Source organism: Mus musculus, chromosome 2 (assembly GCF_000001635.26).
Source record: "Mus musculus strain C57BL/6J chromosome 2, GRCm38.p6 C57BL/6J".
Classification (NCBI taxonomy): Eukaryota; Metazoa; Chordata; class Mammalia; order Rodentia; family Muridae; genus Mus; species Mus musculus.
In genome coordinates, this window is record NC_000068.7 from 72,344,747 (window position 1) to 72,368,269 (window position 23,523).

Below are 23,523 nucleotides of genomic sequence, written 5' to 3' on the forward strand. Positions count from 1 at the left end.
ATCTCTCTAAAAATCTAAAGTCTCTTAACTAGGCTCCTGTAAAATGAAGAACAAGTCACATACTTCTTATTTCAAAACAAAGAGGAACCAGGGTACAGTCACAATCAGGTGAGGCAAAACCAATGCCCAATAGTGTAAATCAAATCCCCAGGGTCTTTCATCTGGAACTTCCTCACAATCCTCTGGGCTCCAAAGGGCTTGGACAGCTCCATCTCTTTGGCTCAGCCATCTGCAGCAAACACAACGTGTCTCCTAGATTTCACACTGGAAAGCTCCACTCTACACTTGCCACTGTCCTTGGTGGTCACTCCCTAGCCTTGGCATCTCCAGTATACAGTAAGCTCTGTAAGGTTTATCTTCATCATTAGCTTCCTGGTCTCTTCAGGGATTCTAATCCTGCCTCATGGTTCAGTGAGCTTGATTTTAAGCAATTTGTAGTTCTAGCTGATGTTATGTCTGAGTTCAGTTCTATACATTTTTGGGAGGTTTTCTCTTTTCACTGTTGATAACAGCTAATATTAAGGAGAAGGTATACCTACATGAAGTTCACATGTGAGTTTGGTACAGTTGTTTCAAGCTGATAGTGGCTTTCTTGTTTCCCACAGAAAGAGCAAAGTTGTGTTGTTAAAGATAGCAAGATGTATTATTGATTGAGTGGAAGTTTAGCCCAAAGACCTTTCCAACTCCAGAGCAACTAACTAGGCTGCAGTCCAGTGGCTCTAAGTCCTGGCTGCATATCAGACTCACCTGGTGAGCATCCAAGATGCCCCGACTATTACCAAATAAATCAGACTGAAGTCAGAATATCAGTGTGAGGACACTTTAGGTCGTTCACTCTGTCCTTGCCTAAACACCACAGCCATAATGAGAAAGTTGCCTCTCGATCCTTACTCTGCAGTGCTTTTCATCCAGACCCAGTCAATGAGCCAGAGGTTTCTGCCATCCAAGACCTTGATATGTGCGGAACCACGGGGGAGTTTGTTTACTCTCTTTGTTGTAGAAATGTGTGGGCCCAGCATCTATGTGACTTTCAGAGTCTGTACTCACGGTTTGTAGCTCTGAGGCCAGACCATCTGGTTGAGTCTTGGTCTCCTTGTGTTTTAACCATCTGGCCATGGGCAGGTTGTTTATCCCTTTGTTACTATTTTCTTGGTGATAAACTGAAGATGATGATACTTAAGTCATGGCTCAAACAAGTTAATGCATTCAGAATGGTTTGATCATGCTCATACAAAGGAAATGTCCCACACATGATAGCTACTGTAATGGACAAGGAAGAATGAATTCAGCTTACAACTTCTGAAACTCAGTAGTTCCTACATTTGAGGATTGCAGAAGGATTAGAGTAATGAGACTGTGATTGGGTCCATATGTGTCAAATGCCATAGCATATCTCTGTAGGCTCTTAGCAGACTCTATATTCTCCTGCATTACAGCCGACCATCTTCCTGGGCTCATGTTGAACTTTTACAACCTAGCTCATTTCAGTCTCTTCTGTATATTTTCCTAAATGTCTCAGGTTGTCTGAATGTATGTGAAGAAGGGTTAGTATGTTACATCAGTTATTCTCTGGTTATATTCCCACAGCAGTCCCTATGTCTTGAGAGCCAGATGCAGTCAATAAGCAGTCGTACAGATGACCTTGGTCCATGGATACATGATAAAACATACCCATGAGGCTCAGTAGACTTTGTAGATGTTGGCAACAAGCTTCTGTTTAACCTTCCCAGCAACCAACCTGAATTGTGTAGCACAATGTTTGTTAAAATAGTCACTGAAGCAATGAGATAAAAACAAACTAATGATCCAGGACAATCACAAATGCTATTTTTTTTCTGAGATCATTATGTTAAAGTTATAACTTTACATATGATCTAATTAAAGAATGCCCACTGTATTAGCCACGGTTCCCTGTTAATGGAGTTGACCTATGGAGGCCGTAGGTGAAGACTGGGGAGGGAAAGATTGGAAGCTATCTAATCTCCTTTATCCTTAAGATTCTATTTATTTCATTAGAGGTAGGTCTAAAGGTAGCATACAAAATACTAGGTTTTATTATGACCCCTTCATACATGGCTCATCACACTTTGCTCACATTCACCATTTCCTTATCCCTTTCTTGATCCCTTTCTCCCCAAATAGTCACCCTTCTACTTTCATAGATATGTGCATACCCTCTCTATACATCTATATGTCATATAGGTCTATGCTCTGCATAGGAGAGAATGTAACACCATTGTCTTTCTTCCCCATTACCGTGATTGTTCCTCTCTTCTTCTGTTCTCCAGACCTTCCTTCACACACACACACACTCACATGTGTGCACACTTTTCTATTTCATATTATGTGCTTTTGAAAATCTAGACTCCTCATATAAGACTTGTGAACATGTGTGGCACAGGTTGAGTCCAGAGGGGCTGTTTTTCCTCAGGATCTATCCACCTTGTTGCTGTTTGTATTTCGTTTGTTTTGAGATAGGATCTCTCTCTGGGGACTGTTTGGTCACCAGTTACGCTAGGTGGGCTAGCCAACGAACCCAAGAAATCTGCCCTTCTGCCTCCTGGGTGCCTGTATGATGCATACCACCACACCCAGTTCTTCTCATGGGTTCCAGAGACCAAACGCAAATTCTGATGCTACAAGCACTTGACTGGCTAAGCTACCTCCCCCTCCGGTATCCATTCACCCCATTTAAAAATATTTATTTTTATGCATATGTGTGTTTGCCTACAGCATGTATGCATGCTACAAACCTGGTGCCCACAAAGGCCAGGGAAGGATCTCAGATCCCCAGGAACTAGAGTTGCAGGTGGCTGTGAGTTGTCTTGTGAGTAGTGGGAATAGAATTCAGCAAGTGCTCCTAACCACTGAGCAATCTCCCCCCGCCCCCCGCCCCTGCCCACACCCGGTCCCCATTCACCTCCTGATAGTCTTTCATATTACATATCTTGGTCTTTGTGAGTAGTGCCACAATAAACATAGATATGCAAGTATCTCTGTGTGCTGACTTGGATTCACTTGGATACATTTATTTCCTGGAGATATGCTGCATATAGCTGGGTGATACGATTGTTCTATTTTTAGCTCTTGTGAGACCCTCCTCCAGGCTGATTCCCATAGGAGCTGAACTAGTTTACATCCCCCGCCCGGCAGTGCGTAAGAGTTTCTTACCTCTCAAGCATTTCATGTGATTAATTTTCTTCATGATAGTCACTCTGACTGGCGTGAGATGGAGTCTAATATACATTTGATATTCATTTCTCTGATGGCTAAGGATGCTGAACATTTCCCCATACATTTATTTGTCCTTTGTATTCCTCTTGCATCTGTGTATATGCCCATGGATGTGGAGATCAGAAGTCGACACTGGTTTTCTTCTTCCTCAATCACTTCTTGAATTTAATTTTGGGGTTAGGGCATCTCGCTAAACCCAGAACTCAGCAGCTGATCTAAACTGCAAGCAAGCCCCAGAGATTCTTATGTCTCTGTTTCACCAGCCAGGGATTGCAGGGATACCTCTCTATGCAGGCTCTTTCATCTAGGTCAGTGAAGATCCAAACTCAAGTCTTGAGCTTTGCATAAAAAGCACTTTACCCAGGAGCCATCTTCCTAGCTCCTGAGTTTCCTCTCTTGAGAACAGTTCAGTTCATTTGCCCATTGATTGATTGATTGGATAATTGGGTGATTTCATTAATGTTTAAGTTTTTGATTTCTTTCAATATTCTAGATATTAATCTGCTGTCGGCTAGTTGGCAGAAGTTTTCTCCTATTCTGTTGATTGCCTCTTTACTGCGTTAATTGTTCTCTGTGCTTTGCAAAAGCCTTTGAATCTCACAGATTCCTTCCTGCCAGTTCTTGCAATTATTTCCTGAGCCGTTGAAGTCCTTTTCTACAAGCCTTTGCCAGTGCCTATGTCTCGAAGTGATTTCTTATACAAGTTGCAAAGTTTTGGGCTTCATTCCATTGTTTGTGCATATGTGTGTGGATCTTCTTGGTGCAGGGTGAGAGATGGAGGGGTCTGACATCATTCTTCTCTTTGTGGAAACCCAGTTTCCCCAGAATTATTCATTGAAGAGGTTGTCCTCCCTCCAATATATGGTTTTGTCACCTTTATAGGAAGTCAGGTTGCTGGAGTGGGGTGTGTGGATTTCTGGGTCCTCTATTGGTTGGCACATCTGTCTGTTGGTCCTGTGATGTTTTGTAGAGCTCTTTAAACCCTGTAATAACAGATTATACGTGCAGGATTCGGTGCTGTTGTTTTCCAGTGAATAAAGGCATGCTTTCACCTTTAGTTACTGAGTCTAATATTAGAACATCAAAAGAGTAAAATCACTATTAATTTAGCGGAAATATCCAGATATTCAAGATACTGTCTAATTGGAGTGTAAAAGATGTTAAGGGACTTCACACACTATTTTAAAATTAAATTTGCCTAAACTCTTCTAAGTGATTTTGTAGATTTCCATAATAAATGTGGCAAACATTTCTCTTATGGGATGTAAATAATCAAACTCTGTTGCACTGTAGAGTAATATTATAAAGCACTTAGCTAATCAGATTGTGAAGTTGCTCAAAATTCCTACCATGTAATTTTTGCATAGAGAGAGGCTGCCTCTTGCTGTGCAATTAACGGGTTTTATTAGCCATAAATTTGGTTGTTGCCGGCTGGCCTTATGCCCTGGCGCCTGGGGAGAATTAGATCTCGCTTTCTGACCTGATCTTACGCAGTCAAATGTCAAGAAGGTGTGAATATGTTGCAGTAGAGACAGTGGCCCAGCCTCTGAGAGCTTCCTTGCATTTTTGTAACTAGGAGGGCTCTGGAATTTTCCATCCCTGTTGTAATGTCTGGGTGTCCTGTAAACTCATATTCCTTTCTGTTCTCAAATCTGGTTTGTAGGCAAAGCACTATGGTTTGCTGAATATAAGTGGGGCTCTGAGGTCACATGACTTGTGTTAAAAGTCTGGCTTTGCCATTCACTGTGTCCTCAATGAGTTTTAAATTGTCTCCTTGCTTAGGTTTCTTCCCCTGTAGGAAGCATGATAGTAGAGATTAGTCCATGGTTTGTGGTGAGAAAATGAAAGGTTAGTCTAGTTCATAATAGGCACTCCATCAAAAAATGTTACCCTTTGATATGGGAGACTCTAAAAATTCATATCCATTTGAGCAAGGCAGTTCTTAATAAATATGTTTATCTTAATAAATGTTTAAATGTTTTATTCGTTTAGGTTTGTGGTTGGTTGGTTTGTGTTTGAGACAGGGCCTCATGCAGTCTAAGCTGACCTTGAACTGTCTCGATAGCACTGGATTACAGATGTATAACACCAAGCTAAGACAGACAATTTTACCAGACATTCTTTAAGAAGATCAAGGACTAGAAATATACCTGAAAGAGACAGAAGTGAGAGACCTGGGATCAGATTTTATTATTAATATTTATTAGGCCCCTGACAAGTGAGCCCATCTAAGACCCAGTTTCCACAACATTTAAATACACTAAAGTGTCTCCTTAATGAGAAAATATAAATGCTTTGGAAATGTATTGTATTTAGGTAAAATCTTAAACATAGAAAAACAAATGTAAGTATATGAAAATAATCAGGCAACTCATGCCAGCGGAATCCACCACCAGTAGGGATAGGGATGGATTCATTGATTCCTGATGACGGATGGACCATAAAGAATCAGGAAAGAGGCCTGAGAAGACACTGGCATTAGTCAAGCACCTGGTTTTGCTGGAACTGGGGAGGGACTTCCTGTCCCCGTGTCGCAAGTGAGAAGAATGGGTCTCAGGGTCTTCATTTCTTCAAAGTCCTCGTGTGTCCACTTTCTGTTACTGTAACAAACACCGAAGACAAACCTGCTTAATCTGGGGGAAAGGTTAGCTTGACTCACAGTTTGAAAGGGTTCAGTCCATGACTAACTATTGCCTGGAGCACCACAGCGTATGGCAGGAATGGCTGGTAGAGGATGCTGCTGTCATTTATGGCTGGGTACAAAAGCAATGAATGGGATGAGACTGAGGCCCCATCTTCTTTCTCAGGAGCAAGACTCCCCTCTCAGCCCCACCTCTTAAAGATTTCTTCATCTCCTGGTAGTACATGCTAGAGACTAAGCCTTTATTTACCACGTGGAGCTTTGGTGGCATTAAAAATGGAACTTTGCCAGTCCCCAGTTAAGTGTCAGAGCCAGACTCCCACTACAGAGGGGGAGGTCCTAACACACCGTGTCCAGTTCACTGAGCAGTTATTGGTAGTTTCCTCCATGAGAAAATTATATTAGTAATCCATTCATTATCATCAGAAATTAACAGACATTGCAACTAAAGGAACTGGGAAATGTGTCCACCCAAGTCACTTTCTAGGAAGAAAGCAAGACCCAAGGCTTTGTTTGGGAATAAACTTTTTCTTTTCAATAATTTAGCACAATATGGCCAACTCTTTGACCAAGTTAAGTAACTTGTGATCAAAAGCCAGATTTTTACATGTGTTTTGGTCATCCAAATTTGAATACGGGTTGTTTTAATACTTTTTTTTTCATGTTAACCTATGACACCCAGTTACAGGCACAATGAATGTAAATCTCTTAGCAATCTTGTGGTTTGAGACATTTCTTTAGTCTCAGGCCTTCACACTGTTTGTTTCATTAGGTTCTTGCCATTCCCCTGTTCAGCCAGGTTAGACTCTCCTCAGCCTGAGTTAAGCATGGACTAAAATAGAGGGCCCAGGCCCATCCCCTGATAATGAGTCAGCTGTAGCACCCACCCAGGAAAACCATTGAGCAACCACAGACTTCCCAATTCTGCTGACACGGCTGATGAAAGCTTTGTGTGACGTCATGTCAGCTTTCCAGAAACATGAGGAGAACGAGTTGTCTAGCTTTCCTTCGCATCTGTAACTAGTTTTCTAAAGAGAGAAAAAAGAGAGAGGAGTCTCTATGATGCCAAATCTCTTTAGGAATATAGGATTCCTATTATGGTGCCGGAATGTGGTTCATTTAGCCATCCTTATTTCCCTGAGTACCTGGGGAGCCTCACTGGAAAGAGAATCTATAGAACCATAGAGCTCACTGCTTGTCAGTTTGTGAGCCCAAAGTGACTCAAAAATGTGACCCGTGCCTGACACTCGGGTGATCAAATCCCCCTTCCTGCTTTGTTAGTCATTCTTGTAACGTAGACTTTCCAATGCCAAGGGGCTAGATTCCCATTTTACCGTCATGTATGAATCACTTTTTACAAAGGTTGATTTGGGGAAAATGCTCCAACCATGAATCCAGTCAGGCAAGCAGCGTGCTTCTGCGCTGGATCCATTCAGGCCCCTGGGAACTTGACTCACGCAGACCTTATAAGAATTCTACTTCATTTGCCTTGGTGGTCAGACTGCAATAGTTAGCAGGGAAGGGATTGGAAGGGAAGATCTGTCTACGCCTGGCCTGAAGGAAGTAGGCAGCCTGGCCTCATAGCTCTCTACGTACTGCTGTAGTAGTTACTTTAAGGTCTATTGTTCTTTGCCTTTCCACTCTCCTACTAAGGGCAATAGTTGTGGGTAATGTGGTCAAGAAAGTGAGTGGAACTCTGTGCTGAGAAACCAGGGATCCTCCTGGATAAGCTTCTCTCTGGTGGAGGGCTGGGTGCATCGTGGCATACACACATGCTGCTGGCCAAGTGTAGGAAGGGCAGCCTGCATGAGGAGGCCCCACTGCAGAGAGCTGGGGCTCCATCCCAGTGCGTGGTAGAGGGGCAGCAGCCTCAGCAGCATGAAGGACATTATGCAGCTCTCCTGAAGAAGGGTTTCTGGACAGAGAGACAGACAGAGGACAGGGATCAAGGGGAAGGCTTAAAGCTGACTAAGCATCTATCTTCTTATCACTTTTTCTTAATTTTTGAAATTATAATGTACTTTCATTTCTCCCATTTTTTGCCTCCAAACTTTCCCACATTCCTCTCTCAGCTCTCCTTCAAATTCATGGCTGTTTCCCATGAACGATTATTGCGTGTGTATATGTATAAACATGTCTATTCCTAAATATAGCCTGTTCAGTCCACATAATGTTACTTATATGGGGTTGACCATTTGGCACTGGACAACCAATTGATGTGCCCTTCCCTGGTGAAGGCCATCTCTCCTGCTTCCTCAGTTGCCTGCAGTTCTTTGTATAGGGTTGTGCCTCATGACCTTTCCTCACCCACTTTGGCATGTCTGTTGTTGTTCTTGTTTGGTTCATGGTTAGGCAGTCATTGGGTGTGAGATTTGCTGGTTGTGGCTTCTGGCATAACTAGAAGATACAATCTTACAGCCAACTCCCTGAGCCTCTGGCTCTTCCAGTCTTTCTGCCCCCTATCCTGCAGTTACCTGAGCTGAGGTTTGAAGGCTTTTGAAGATGTATCCCCTGGGACCAGGCTCCACAATTCTGCATTTTGATGGGTTGTGTTTTTCTGGAGTGGTCTCTGTTACAAAGTTTCCCTGGTAAGGGGTGAAGACTGCACTAATCTACGGGCATAAGGACAAATATTTACAGATGGTTGCCAGGGAAGATGCTGGTTTAGAACACTGGTGTTTGAAGCTCCCCCTCCCATGACCATGATGTCACTAGCTCTGAGTAGCTAGGTTTCCAGAAGAAGAACCTGAAAGGTTCATTGCAAGGCCCAGGGCATGGTCACAGAGTGAAGAGTGAGCAAGGGCTCTCTAACAAAGGTGCCGGCTTCTCTTGGACAGTGATGGAGTTGAAGCACCACTGTCAAATCCTCTCTCTCAAGAGTTTACATCAACAGGGAGCTGAAGAACCTCCGGGTGGTTAGACAGTCATTCTTTTGAAATCTAGCCCAAGTTACTCTTTCAGGTAGCTCAGGTAAAAGAAGAGATTGGCTACTCAAGCAAGCATGAACGGTCTGGTCTTTTATTCTTGCCTGTATTAACTCAGTACCAACCCCCAAACCTCTATTTCCTACCCAGTTGCTAGTCACAGAGTGTGTTTTTAATGAAATAGCAACTCTTACTGTATGGGAATAAATGTTTCACAAAACCCACACTAATTCACAGTGTGCGGATTCCACCAGGGCCTTTTCTGACTTTTTTCTTGATATCCCCTGTCTAAGCTGGAAAACTAAAAATGCATTTTCTGGTTGCCAATAGTAAGCGGTATAATTGAAATATTAAACCTTTTCTGTATTTAACTTATGCCTCCTTACATTTCAAATTTCTTGATTAACCATAGCTTATTCCATAAAGTAGTGAGACTTTAATATATGTGATTTCTATAACAATGTCCTAGTTAGTTCTGGTATCTTAACCATGGCCAGCTCCTCAGCCCCAGCTACCAGAACCACAGAATCCCAATTCAAAATAACAAAATGGCCCTAATAGTCTTTAAACTTTCCTTTGAGACTTCATAGTCCAGGCAGGCTCCCAGCCACCACATTGCCCTCAATATTCCCATCTTTCAAATTCTCGCACAGCAGCTCACAAGCATTGAACACTCAATGGCTCTCCTATCCAAAGTCCCTCCACATACACACCCCACAAACAAACAAACAAAAACCCCAACGTGGTCAGGTCTGTCACAGGAATAACCCACAATCCTAGTACCAATTTATGTCCTATTTAGGGTGATTATCACTGTAATGAAGCACCATGACCAAAGCAGCTTGGGGAGGAAAGGGTTTATTTCATCTTACACTTCTAGACCACAGTCCATCACTGAGAGAAGTCAAGGCAGGAACTCACATAGGGCACAAACCTGGAGATGGGAGCTGATGCTGCAGCCGTGGAGGGGTGCTGCTTGCTGGCTTGCTCCCTATGCTTGCTCAGCCTGCTTTCCTATAGAACCCAGGAATACCAGTCCAGGGATGGCCCCACTCACAGTGGGCTGGGCACTCCCCCATCAAACACCAATTAAGAAAATGCCCTACAGCTGAATCTCATAGAAGCACATTTTTCAGTTGAGATTCCCTCCTTTCAGATAACTGTAGCTTGTATCAAGTAAAACTATCCAGCACACACAATATCCTTTTTTAGCTATTAACAAGTATTTACTATGGCATTTTTTTTTAAATCTTAAAAGTTAAATTTAATAAATGTAACTTTTTTTTTTGCCATGCCACTCTTGGGACGCTTTCTAGTATTAATGTATCTCAAACTGTAACATACATCAGGAATCTATTTTTCCATGGAAGGACAGCAATAATGTATTTCTAATTACTTATTGGAAAATCACTCTAAAAGGGGGATGATATAAATAACAGAATGTAAGCAAATCTATAACATCAGTAACACAGTTCTCAACCTATGGGTCATGACCCCTTTGGAGGTCACACATCAGGTATCCTGCATATCAAATATTTATATTATGATTCATAACAGTAGCAAAATTACAGTTATGAAGTAGCAACAAAATAATTATGTGCTTGGGGGGTCTCCACAACATGAGGAACTGTGTTAAAGGGTCGCAGCTTAGGGAGGCTGAGAATCACTTCCTTAGTACTTGAATGCCTCTAGATGAATTTTGACTCTCAACTGATAAAAGCCTAGGCTTTCTGCACCTCTGCCCACAAAGAGATATTATACAGAAAAAAATATATGTATATATATTTAGCTACTAGAAAAAGGGCTTTCATTGAAAATAAATATCCTGTCTACATCTCTGGCCTCCACCACCGTCACGTGGTCTTACTTTGGGGCGTGGTTCCGCAGGCAGTGTTGTCAGCATCACTTGCTTGTTGAGTGCGAACATGTCTCAGTAACTGTAAGAGGAGGGAAAGTGAATCTGAAGCCTACCTAGTGACACTTTACACATTTTGCATTTGATTTTCGTACAGGCAGAAATCCTGAGCGTCCTCAGTCACAGAAACATCATCCAGTTTTATGGAGTGATTCTGGAACCTCCCAACTATGGCATCGTCACAGGTAGGAGCTCACCGTTGGACTGTCTTCCTCCCCAGTTGCCCGGCTTCCGATTCCTTCAGATGCGAAAATGCTTACCATTCGGTTCTGTTGTGTGCTACTGTCAGGCGTCACTTCTGTTGCCATAAAGCATTAATAAAACTGATTATATCAATATAATTAAGAATGGTGTTTCCACCTCTACCCATGTTTAATTGTGGCTAATTATACCTGTGTGGATGCTGTTCAAATGCACCTGCAGCTGCATTGCCAATACGTAAGGTGCCATTTAACTAAAATTTCATTTAATTAGTTGAAGTGAGAGATGTTTTTTGTAACTCTGTGACCTTTTGTAAATTAAGATTTCTTGAGATGTTCATGCTGTAATTCTTGCAGTCCGTTCTACTCCCCTTAGAGCCCTCTCTTCAGGTCTCTTATGTGACGACCGTATTTTTCAGGTCTGGTCATCTGCACTAATAACGACCTTGAGCTAAGTTATCACGCAATTTTGAGCAGGAGTTTTTAGCTGATGGAAATACCCTTTCTGAAAATGAAAATGAACAGGTGAAAATTTTCGCCACAAGAAACTAAAAAGACACAGATTTTAAAACACTTTACACTTAGATTTGTACCTCCCAGTGGGGAAAGGTTAGGTCCACTGCCTCTCTGCAGTGCTAGATTTTACAGGGACAACTCTGGTCAGGTCCTTTATTGTGGCAACTCTTTGACTCCAATGAAAACTGTAAGGAAACCTTCAGAGATATGCCCTCTTTTCCTGCACTATAATGGCAGAGATTTAGATTGTCTTTAGAGAAAAAAAAAACAACAACAAAACACTCATAATAGAAAGAACTCTGTGGGTGCTTATAAAATTCTTATTTAAAAAAAATCCTGCAAAGTAAACAATAATTCTATCTTATAAGACAGAGGCTGAAGCTCTTCAGTTTACCTTTGCTCCGTGGTCCCCGGCAGGCAGCAGAGGCAGAGTGCCACAGACACCTCACGTGGTTCTTGTCCAAGTGCTCCTCCTGCCTGCAAGCCAGTTTTGGAAGGGTCACTGGTTCTTCGCAGGGTCAGGTTGCGTTGATGTCTTGATGTCCGTCCTCTAGTGGTTTGATGTGCTCTTTCTTCGTAGCTTTTTTTTACATTCTCGTTAGGTGGAGGGATTTGTATCCCCAGTCTGCAGCCTCTGGTCTGTACCAAAATGGGCACTTGGCAATGCTTATCTTGAACGTGTGCGCCATATAATGTGCAGACCCCAGAACAGCTCTGCTGTTATGAGTGAACCATGCCACACTTTTGCTGCCAGGATTCTGGTTCAATGTTAAGTTTGTATCTGACTCAGTCTCCAGTCAGCTCCCTTTCCCAAGTGCACTGCACTGAAGTTTTGACTAGTTATGATCACCATAGGTCTGAATCCAGTTTTCTGACCCTAGCTTGTGGCTGACATTTGTAACAAGCATCTATTATTCCTGTCTACTAATGGGATTAGAAATGGCACTTTCTCTTTTTCCTTTGAAGTTTAACACATGGAGAAGGGGAGCTTAACTGGGCTTGCCTTGGTTCCATTGCTGTGATAAACACCATGACCAAGAGAACTTGGAGAGGAGAGGATTTGCTTTACCTTTAAGATTAGAGTTCATCATGCAGAGAAGTCAGGGCGGGAACCTGGAGGCAGGAACTGAGGCAGAGGCCATGGAAGGCTGATGTTTGATTTGCTTCTCATTGCTTATTCAGTTTGCTTTCTTATAAACCCTAAGACAACCTGTCCAGGGGTGGCACTGCCACAGCTATGGACTGAGCCTGCACAAATCAGTCATCAAGGAAATGCTCTACAGACTTGCCTACATATGATCTTATTGGGGCATTTTCTCAACTGAGAATCCTCTTCCCAGATAAATAATTCTAGGTTATGACAAAACAATAAACAGACAGACAGACAAACACCCTAACTAGCACAGGGTTACTCGGATGAGTTTTTCCAGTTTCCCGAGGTGAAGATAAAGAGATATGAATCCCTTTCCACGATTTTACGGTCCGTGCCCAGGAAAGTGTGAAGTGTGGCAAGCTGTCTTGCCAGTCTGAGCCACTGCATCGGATAGAGCCATCAGTCCTGAGGTGGTTTGATTTTATTTGCATGCTTATCTGATTGGCCAGGCTTTGTTCTGTGTCTCCCTTCTGCAGGTGTTTCTCCTTATAACCTCATAACCTTACCTACTCAAATTCTTTGGTTAGAGAGGTCTGTTCCCTCATGTATTTATGTCTTAAAGACAATAAGTAAGCAACTGTTAACATCAAATACTTCTTTAAAATAAGTTTCAGAATCATGACATAATAGAAAAATCATATATTTCTAGCTTTCATATTGAACCCGTGAGGTTGATTACTGGAGACCACTTCGCCCATTTTGTTGCTTGAAAGCATTATCACCTTAATACAGTTATCTTTATGCCTAGAGATCCAGTTTCAGCTAAACATTTGTTTATTCAAGCCATTTAAACCAAACTTCCACAGTCTTAGGATGAAGCCTACTCAGTGTGTAGGTGGCAGCATGGACCAGCTATGCCTTGCTGGGGCTAACTCATCACTTGTGTGAACCTCATGGTGTTTCAGATGTTGGAGCCTCTGAGGGAAGAAGTTTGAATGGCTTGAGTTCATTCAGCTTGAGATTTTTGTTAATTCAAAAGGTTGTTAGGGCAGGCAACTGCTGTCACTTACACTTGAAAGGATGGTTTACCAGGGATAGAGAAGGCAGTACTGCAGTGCACACTGGAAGATAGGAGAACTTGTTCCAACGCTAATGAAGCAGAGTTGGGAAAATCACTGAGTCCATGCGCACACTTCTGCATGTATTTTTGTGGGACACTTTCACATAGATTTACAGGACTGCTTATGAGGAAATTAAGGGCAACTGTCAATTTTTTTCCTTTAAGGAGAAATTAACATCTCCCAGGAAATCTATAAAACAATGGAACATCTAGACACTTAGATTCCAAGGTCAAAAGAAAAGATACAATAATGGTTTGGGGGGTTTTTGTTTGGTTGGTTGTTTTTTGTTTGGTTGGTTGGTTTTGTTTTTGTTTTTTTGTTCTTGGAAACCTCTTTGTGTTTCCTTGGATCTAGAGTCACAGACAGTTGTGAGCTGCCATGTGGGTGCTGGGAATTGAACCTGAGTCCTCTGGAAGAGCAGCCAGTGCTCTTAACTTCTGAGCCATCTCTCCAGCCCCATTGGAAACCCATTAATACTCTAACATATGTAGACCCCTGAGACAGGAATGCAGAGTGATTAGGTGCTAGACCACATGACTCATTCATGCCAAGCCATATCAGAGGAACATTCCATTGAAGGGTCTAGTAATCTAAGAGTGATGGAAGGGTATCAGACTTGGTCCCAGTGTTCCAGAGAAAACATGACTTGGAATCCCAAAAGTATAGAGAATTGCATCTTTGGGCTCAGTGGCTGATTGCACCTCTTGTTTATTATGTATCACTTCGTCCTGCATCATGCATCAAGAGAATATACTAATTCTGCATGGTTTGTTATCAGGTCTAAGTCCTCATTCTATTCAACCACAGAATATTAAGTACCCAAACTCATTTCCTTTAACTTGATTTTGATTTACTTCAATAATAGACACATCTAATTTGCATATTCTGATACTGGCTGGTTAAAGTAAGCCAGTTAAAGACAAATGTCACGTTTTATAACAGATTGCAGACATTTACCCAAATTCATTTGTTCTGCTGGTCATAATCTAAACTGAGGTTCATCTTGATGGTACTTTATTATAAAGAAATCTCATGATAATGATATTTGTTTCAACAACAGAACACTGGGACCTCCACGTGCAAACATTCACCATTCATGAATTTAACTAACTAAGGAGAGAAAGAAAGAGATGGAAATGGGGTGGGGGGGTGATAGAAAGCAATGTAATATAAACTCTCTATTCACAGAGTACCCACAACTGTATTTGCTAGTGTGAGTGTCTAGGGCTGATTCTAAGTACAGATGTTCCTCTCCCTACAATGGGTTCATTCTCAGTAGGCCCACCATAAATTGTCAGTATCCCAGACAAACGTGGAGTTAGTGCACCTAACCTATTAAACATCATAGCTTAGCAACACAGTACACCATAGAACATGAGAGGTTCCCTTTGTGACCCTCATGACTGAGTGGAGGGCATGGTTTACTGTTGCTATTGTTCAGTATGGCAAGAGAGTACAAAAACTGCCATGTTGCATATGATTAGCAAGAAGGGACCATAGCTCAAAGTGTATTTTCTAATGAATGTGTGTCAATTTTATACCATCTGTAATTTTAAAATATTTCAATTTAAAAAACACATTTGTTTACAGAACAGGGCGTGTGTGTGTGTGTGTGTGTGCTCTCTTATAGAAGAGACCTAAGCATCCATACATTTAAGTGCCTGGATGGGGGACTCAGTCCCCTGAGGGTTCTAAGGGATAACTGTATATAATTGCATTTTCAGAGCCTGCTATCATTACCATAAAACTACAAAAAAAAAAGCCTTAGAAAACAAAGGATATATTTGCTTAATGTATTGACGACTTTTTAAAAAAAAGATCTGCTTTCTGTGCCAATGTTGCTCCTGTGACCATGGCGAACGTTTCTAAGGCCCGCTGGACACTGTGGCAAGCAGGGACCCTGCGGAGTGACACAGTATCATAAGGGCAAGGATTCTGAGTGCCATGGAAAACTGTGTAAGGACAGGAAACAGAGTGGCTACAGAGGTCATACTAAGCCTGCTTCTGCAAAACGGTTGAAATGACAAAGACGGCTGTGCTGAGACTTGAGTGTGCTAAGCCCAGTGTGGAGCTAAGAGAAGGCCAGCTAGTGAGAAATGTAAACTTTTTAACTAGGAGTCGATAAGAAGAGAGAAAGGGCCATGTGACTCAGGTCTAAGCTGGCTTTGTTATGAAGACAATAAAATCAGGAGCTTTACTCTCTCACACTGACACAAAAGAATTAAAACAAATACTTTACACTGACACTCAATAAGCTACCTGCTTGGGAAACATTAAGTGATTGACAGGTGTAGAGCCATATGGTGAGACTTCAGTTCCCAGTGAGACACCCAGAAAGGCAGACGAGGTCACTCCCTTGACGTAGAAGTTAAGATACTAGCTTTGCTGCCCGCAGATTTAAAGCTATCTAACGTGAACTATACAAGAGCTCACACCCAAACCTGGTCAGACCATTGAGAAGACAAAGAGAAAGTCATGGATGCAGTCAGGGGAAAATGGCTCACCTCCATATAAGGGACAATATAATCAGTGTTGACTCCCATGTTCAGTAAATAAAATAATATGTACCTGCTGAAAGAAAAGATTGTATCAAGCAAAGGAAAAAGTCTTTTAACACTGACATAACTATAAAGATATTATTAGACAGAGAATGAGTGAGCTTATAGCAGGCAGAATTGCTTTATAAGACATAACAAGGCATAGGGAGGGAATAGCTCAGAACATGTAGTTAGCAAAAAGGGCTTCAGTGTAAACCTTACTGAGGAAACAAGCAACCGTTGAAAGCCATATTAATGAAAAGTCCTTATGCTGACAGAAGTAACTCAGTGATAAAAATTTAAGGAAAGAATTCATGGGTAGAGGAGAAATGGTAAAAAAAAATGTGACATAAATATTCTTTAAATATATTTTCATTTCTCTTCTATAACATGCTTAAAAACAATTTTATAGACCAATAAATGTTTCATTGAGATTTATACAGATTTATCACATTACAATAATAGTATAAGATCAGGGAGAAATGGTCATGGTGGAGAAAAGCATATAAAAGATTTTATATCTCAGATTAGTAATCTGAAGTTATTGGGCTATAAAATGTGTTTCATCATCCCTTGAGTGACCAGGAAAAAAGTCACTCAAAAAACTAAAAACACATTAATCAGAAGGTGGCAGGAATCTCTGATTTCAGGGCACAAGAAGCTGAAGCATACCATTATGAATCTGAGACCAGCCTGAGCTGTATAGGGAGACCCTATTTAAAGAAAAACTCAAGAGTGCTGTAGAGAGATAGTTCAGCAGTTAAGAGCCTGGTGTGGCGATGCAGGGCTTTAATCCCAGCACTCAATAGGCTAGGCAGGCGGATCTCTGTGAATGTGAGGCCAGCCTGTGAGCTTGAGGCCAGCCAAGGTTACATAATGAGAGCCTGTATAAAAAGAACATGCATACTACTCACACTGGGGATTTGAGTTCAGCTCCCAGCACCCATGTCAGATGGCTCATAATGACCTGTAGCTTCAGCTCCTGGATTGTATCTAACACCTCTGGCCTCTTCACGCATACATATCCACACAAAGGCATGCACACACAAACACACACACACACACACACAACTTTGAAAATAACTCTCTAAAGAAATCAAGGAAGTAAAATAAAACATTAGGACACAGTAAGGAAGGAACACCTGACTGAGGACAGGAGAGAAAGAAAAGATGTTTGATGTCAACCCAATTGTGTCATTCATTAAACTAAATATGCATAGTCTTAATATTCCAATAAAAGGCAGAGATTTCTCAGGTAAGATGACAAAGCAGGGTTGAAGTATACACTGCCTACAATACACATATCTTAGCATCAAAGACACAGGTCGAAATGAGAAGAAAGAGAGGGATATTCTATACCAGTTATACCCATTAGAAAACTGGAGTTTCTATACTAATTTCATACAATATAGACTTCATATAATACAAGAAACAAATGATGCCATTGTATAATGATAAAGGTGTCAATATATTAATATAGCAATAAAATAATAATTCAACACTAATTAATTTCAGTAATTAGTAGAATATCTAAACAGAATTGGCAGAGGTATAGAGAAGTTGAAGAACATCCTCAACCAACTCACCCTAACTTGCATATACATAGCACACCATCTAACGGAGGCATAAGTCAGGCCACTAAATAATAGTAATTTTATCAAAACTAATTGATACTATTTAACGCATGTTCTCCAATCATGCAATATATTAGAGATGGGTGACCAAAGAACATGGTGAAAAGCAGCATGAAGTATTTGAAAACTAAATAACATGCTTCTAAATGCCTACTAGAGCCCCAAAGAAATCACAATGGATCTTAAGCATTTGAACTAGAAGAAAATAAAGTGTAAACGTGCCAGAACTATAGAGTGTGGCACTGAGCAGGGACCATGTAGTCTCTGGAAGCCTAAAGTCCGAAGTATGCCATGGGAAAGAAAAGATGAGATGTTAGAACAGTGCAGTGAAACAGAAGATGAAAATGGCAAGGGGACTCAGCAGAAGTCTTGGTTTTCAACAGTTAGTCAAACTGATCAATTCTTAGCCAGATCGACTAAGAAAAAGAGAAGAAAGACATCGGCAAAGCCATGGATGGAGAGAAGAAAACACTGTGGTTCGTAAGGGGCCTTCAGAAGATTGTAGTGGGTGATCTAAGCCTCTGTGCTAATAAATGAGACTGTGTGTATATAGTCAGCCATCTCCTAATGTGATACAGAGATCTAAACTGACTTCAAGAGCTGGGCTTTTGTAATGATGTCAGCACTTAGAGATGCAAGGAGGAATATCAAGAATTCAAGGCTAGCTTCAGCTACATAGCAAGTTTGAGTCTAGCCTGGTCTGCCCGAGGCCCTGTCTCAAATAAACAAAATAAAACAACAACAACAACAACAAAACTCACTTCAAAAAAAAATCTGGTTGTATGTATAAGAAAAACTTAGGTTTTTAGTTTTAGTTTAAAATATTTCCATAGAGAAAAGACAATTAATTTGCCTTGGGAATTCTGTCATATACTTACAGAAGAAATAATATCAACCCTTCTTCTCCATACTCTTTCTGAAGACAGAGGTCAGAAGGCTATAAGGCCCATATTATTTCTATCCCAAAGCCATGACTAGGAAACTACAGGTCAGTTTCCCTCACGCATGCAATGTAAACTCCATAGCCATAGTAGCATGAAGAACCCAGTCACTTATTAATAGAGTGTACTCCATGACAGGGCTGCTCAAGCAAGACCCAAACAACTCCAACAACAGCAGACACTGCAAGGGAGATGGGGAAAACCTCCCTGGATGAAGAGCTTCAAGCAGTTAATGGCTGCTGAGGGAGGGAGACTTGGTCTTTCCCAGGGATGAGTCATTGATTGGTTAGCTAGTAAGAGTGGCCAGCACTATTGTACTTCTATGTTTATTAACTTAGATGTATATAGAGCAGTGGTTAGAGGAGAGAGAGCTATGAGTTTGGGAGAAAGGTTAGACATGAGAAGGGTAGAAGGGAGGTGAGAAGAAATGCTGTCATTTTATTTTAATTAAATTGTAAATATCAATAAAAGATTGTACTCCATGACCAATGGGATAATTTTCAGAAATACAAGGTGTTGACATAACATCTGAAATCAGTTAATATAAGGTACAATAACAGTAATAAAGGAAGAGACTAAAACTTGAAATATGACTATTTCAGAAGGTACAGAAGAAGCCTTTGATTCTTGTGTTTCTGTGTAACAGGACTGCACACAGGTCCTCCGGGTGTGCTAGCAGTACCCTGTCTCTGAGCGATATCCCGATCCTTAGAGAAAGCCCTTGAGAGACTATGACACCCACTGATAAGATAAATCTCTGCAGACTAGAAGTAGAAAGGAATTTTCTCAATAAACAGCATCTACAAAAGTCTGTAGCTAACATCATACTTAATGATTGGAAAGCTCTGTTTCCCCAAGGCTGGGCACAAGACAAGTTCTGTGCTCACCATAGTATCCAGCAACGTACAAAGGCTGCTGACCGTTCACTCGGGCAAGAGAAAGAAATAAGCATCAAGTTGGAGAAACAGAATAAACCTGCTTTAGTCACTGTTCTGTTACTGTGAGGAGACACTGACCAAGGCGGCACTTACGTAATCGTAACATCTTAAGTTCGTTAACATGTTTAACGTGTAGAGTCTGGTTTCTGAAACACAACTAATCGTGCACTCATTCCTTTTAAAACAGAATATGCTTCCCTGGGCTCCCTGTATGATTACATTAACAGCAACAGGAGTGAAGAGATGGACATGGAACACATCATGACCTGGGCCACTGACGTAGCCAAAGGTAACGCTGCTTGCTGTGAGCCCTCAGAGGTGGGCAGTGTCTTCCCACTCTGACCTGAGAGACTCTCTCGGAAGTCTTCTATTCTGTGTCTGCAGACATTCTTTTTGCAGATCAAATTTAGTAAAAATATTTCAACTCACTGTACAAATATTTTAGGTTATTGCCTTCCCATTACTAAGTTCCCTTTGTCTTTCTCTGTTTTCTTAATCAACCCCCAAAATCAAGTTTTACAAAGTCAGAAAGTTTCAGGCCAGAGATTTTTTTTTTTTTTTTTTTTTTTTTTTGGTGATACTGTAATTAACAAACTCACTCACCATATTAAATGGAAAACTTGTGGTTCTGTTGTCCTGAAAGTCTCTCCGTAGGTGTCTAAAATGTGACTTATGGTAGGATTGGGCCTGTTTTGAATGCATAATAATGTACTAAAATAGCAACCACAGGCCTGCATGCAAGGTAGCTCAGACTTTATTTTATATGTAGTAGAACTTGAATATCCCCCCTTGAAACTTATTATTCTAAGTATATAAAATCCCAAGCCAGGTTCCTGATTCTTCCTCCTACCCAGAAATTCCTGCAAAGGTGAAGCCATTCAGATCCTATTAATTTTTCTCCTCTTTTGCACTTTCCTACCGGGGAACTTTGAGGTTTTAGTCAGAGCTATTTGAATTGCCTTACAAGCGCCTTTCTCTAAGAACTGGCTGTGGTTGTCACAGTTGTGGTCTGGGATCTTCTGGGCAGAAGTGGTTGGCACTTTAGCTGGGTGGTTAACACCTTTGCATTGGAACACTCTCTTCCTACAAAGGTCTCTTACAAAGCAAATATATAGTCACTTACCATTCAATAAGGGAAGCCGCTTATATTTTGCTTTCATGGCAAAGGTAAAGATTAGCTAGCACCCACCAAATTCCTCAAACAGGAAAAGTAAAAGAAAGCAAACTAAGTTTTAAACCAATGCTGCCAGTCGCTACCTGTAAGATGGTTGGATGGGATAGTTAATTCTTGAGCTGTGATGATGAACTTAGCTATGAATTCATTCATCGGACATCATAAACTTGTCTTAACATTCCATGTTCTTAAGATGCTTTCATGTAATATCACTGTCACGTCTCTGCAGGACCATAGGACACAGGGAGCACCTGTGAGTGCCCATAGCACACAGGGAGCACCTGTGAGTGTCCATAGCCCACATGGAGCACCTGTGAGTAGGCAAAGAGACATGCTGACACTGGCAGTTGCCTGAGCATTGTGGAAACGCACCTACACAGATGGAAACAGCCCTCACAGCTCTTTACTGACGTACGTCTTGGGTGCTCAGCTAATTACACTCCTGTTATTACTTAATGGTACTTAGGGTGGATAGATAGCAAACAAATCAAGTGACAGCTTCCAGCTGTGCTCTCGATTCCTTAGTGTTCCTGTTCTAGCTGCAGCACCCACTCTGTCGACTGTCACATGGTCCTATCTGAGAGCCAAACCTCTTGGCTCCAGAGTAACGCTGTCACTCTCCCAAGAGAGCTGCCTCTCTGCTAAAGAAGAGTGGGGAGGAGAAGGAACAGATTTGAGTAGCAGATTGGAAGCAGAGTTGCCGGAGAAGGAAGGTTGGAAGAGCAAAAGTCCACAAAGCTAATGAGATCCCTCTTGCCTGATTAGAGAACTAATTCCCTACGACAAATTCTTATGTGTTCGCCCTCAGAAAATGGGCCCTTTTGCTCATATTCCTAAGTGATATGTAATATGTGGGAATTATCTCAGATGGTCTGCAAAAGGAAAAAGGAATCAAGACTTTACGACTGATTTCAACCCTTTCCCCTCCAGTGACATATAAACATTAAATAGGAAAACTTGACTCTTGTTTCTCCTTCAAATCCAGCCTGTACGCTTCTGGTTTGACCGTGATTGAAGTCACTGAAGCAATAATATGTTGAGACATTAGAGAATGAATAATTCATTCTGAGATTTGACTCATGCGTTTGGAAATAGGTATTGCTCAACGTCTTTGCTGTTGAGAGCTGCCCTCAAAGCTGCAAGGATCCTCTTCCTGATGAGGAGGGGGAGGAGGGAAGCAAGAACTTCTGCAATTGTATACAGCAGACAATTAAAGCAGGCCAGCTTGAGTCCCACCTCAGTCCAAAGCTCTCCCAAACCTCCACAGTGGGACTGGTCAGATATTAATAATTCACAAATACTTGAAGCAGGAGAGAGCATTTTTCAATTCTTCTCGGTGGTTTGAAATAAAAACAAAGCAGAAGACTCCATAAAAAACAGATTGAATGGAATTTTGTGATTACAGCACGTAGATGCACATCAAGTTTTCAGAGCTGGGTACAACTCACCGCGCACCATTAATTTATAGTACTTTTGCTTCTGATAATTTGACTCAGAGTCAGGCAGTGTCTACATTGTAAGGTTTTATCGTCGAATATTCCCTTTTGAAATCTTTGTCAGCAAGTACAAAAACCATCTAGTCTTGCTTCAAGTCATAGTCAAATAGACCATACCTGAAAATTATTTGGAAATTTGAGTTTAAAGCAAGGAAGACATAACTATGAAATTCAGTCACGTAGACTACTAAGTACCATGTAAGCAGCAGCCATTGAGCTGCACAGCTTGAATATGGAGAACTTGCTATTAAATGAGACCCTTTATCCCAGTTACATCACTTAAGGTCATTTAAGTTGCTACTACTTCTGTTAACTTGACTCTCTTCAGTGATATCATTAAGTAACAAGAGTTAAAACCTTTTTGTTATTTTCTTTGTTCTTTTGATTCCTCAATATATAATAACCAGAGTAGTTGAGGGAGAGTTGCTATTAATAAATTCTCCTCATAAAATTGTAGTGTTCTATGTACTTAAAGAGAAACCAAGGACACTTACTAAATTACTTTGGTGGGCATCTCATAAAAAACAATGGGGATCCTGTTGGCTTTGGTGTGAGGAAGGACTGTTCCCTCCACTGTTTGAGAAAGAGGACATGAGATGAAAGGAAGTACTGCGTAGAAATATGTTTTTCCTATATTCTGTCTTTGCCTGGAACAGAAAAGACTGAACACTTTTAAGGAGTAACCATGAAATATATCTTAAAGTATAGTTTCTCATTCAAATCAATAGAATTATCTACATCTGATGCACCCAGTAGATAGAGTACATTAACTCATATCATACATTTATCAGAGTAAATTTGGCATTTTATTCTTCTGAGAAGAAAAAATGTTTTGTAAGTATTGCACATCTATTAGAGGATCGCAATGCCTTTGCTCATCAGTGGACCAGCTGCACACCACACAGTTCTGTCCTCTCCCAGGCCCGGCGGAAAAGTGACAGTGCTGCAGCTAGCTCAGTGGCCACAGATATCCAAGTTGAGCACCACAGAGCCTAAGCCTGGGCGGACAGCACATGCACTTGGTAGTGGATGCTCAGGGGCCATTATGGTCAATCTGTGCTCTGTGCATGAGTTTGAGAAAATCACGGTGTCCTTGTTAGCTACTGTAAGAAGTGAGGTCCTGTATCAGCTTAGCTAAAGATATTGTTACTAATGTAGA

The 23,523-nt window shown here is 41.3% G+C and overlaps 1 protein-coding gene and 1 long non-coding RNA gene across 6 annotated transcripts in view; one reads left to right on the forward strand and one right to left on the reverse strand.

The window, feature by feature from the left end:
• Positions 1-23,523, forward strand: part of Map3k20 (mitogen-activated protein kinase kinase kinase 20) — a 156,974-nt gene that overhangs the window by 59,110 nt on the left and 74,341 nt on the right. For all 5 annotated transcript variants that reach the window (NM_023057.5, NM_001164791.1, NM_178084.4 and 2 more), the window contains exons 3-4: positions 10,812-10,899; positions 19,882-19,983. In NM_023057.5, coding sequence (NP_075544.1) covers positions 10,812-10,899; positions 19,882-19,983 — 190 coding nt within the window. The remainder of the gene's footprint in view (positions 1-10,811; positions 10,900-19,881; positions 19,984-23,523) is intronic.
• Positions 4,108-6,925, reverse strand: Gm52556. Its single transcript, XR_003954041.1, has 3 exons — positions 6,763-6,925; positions 5,725-5,834; positions 4,108-4,217 (listed from the first exon to the last, which is right to left on the reverse strand). It is a non-coding gene; the product is annotated as a predicted gene, 52556 (long non-coding RNA).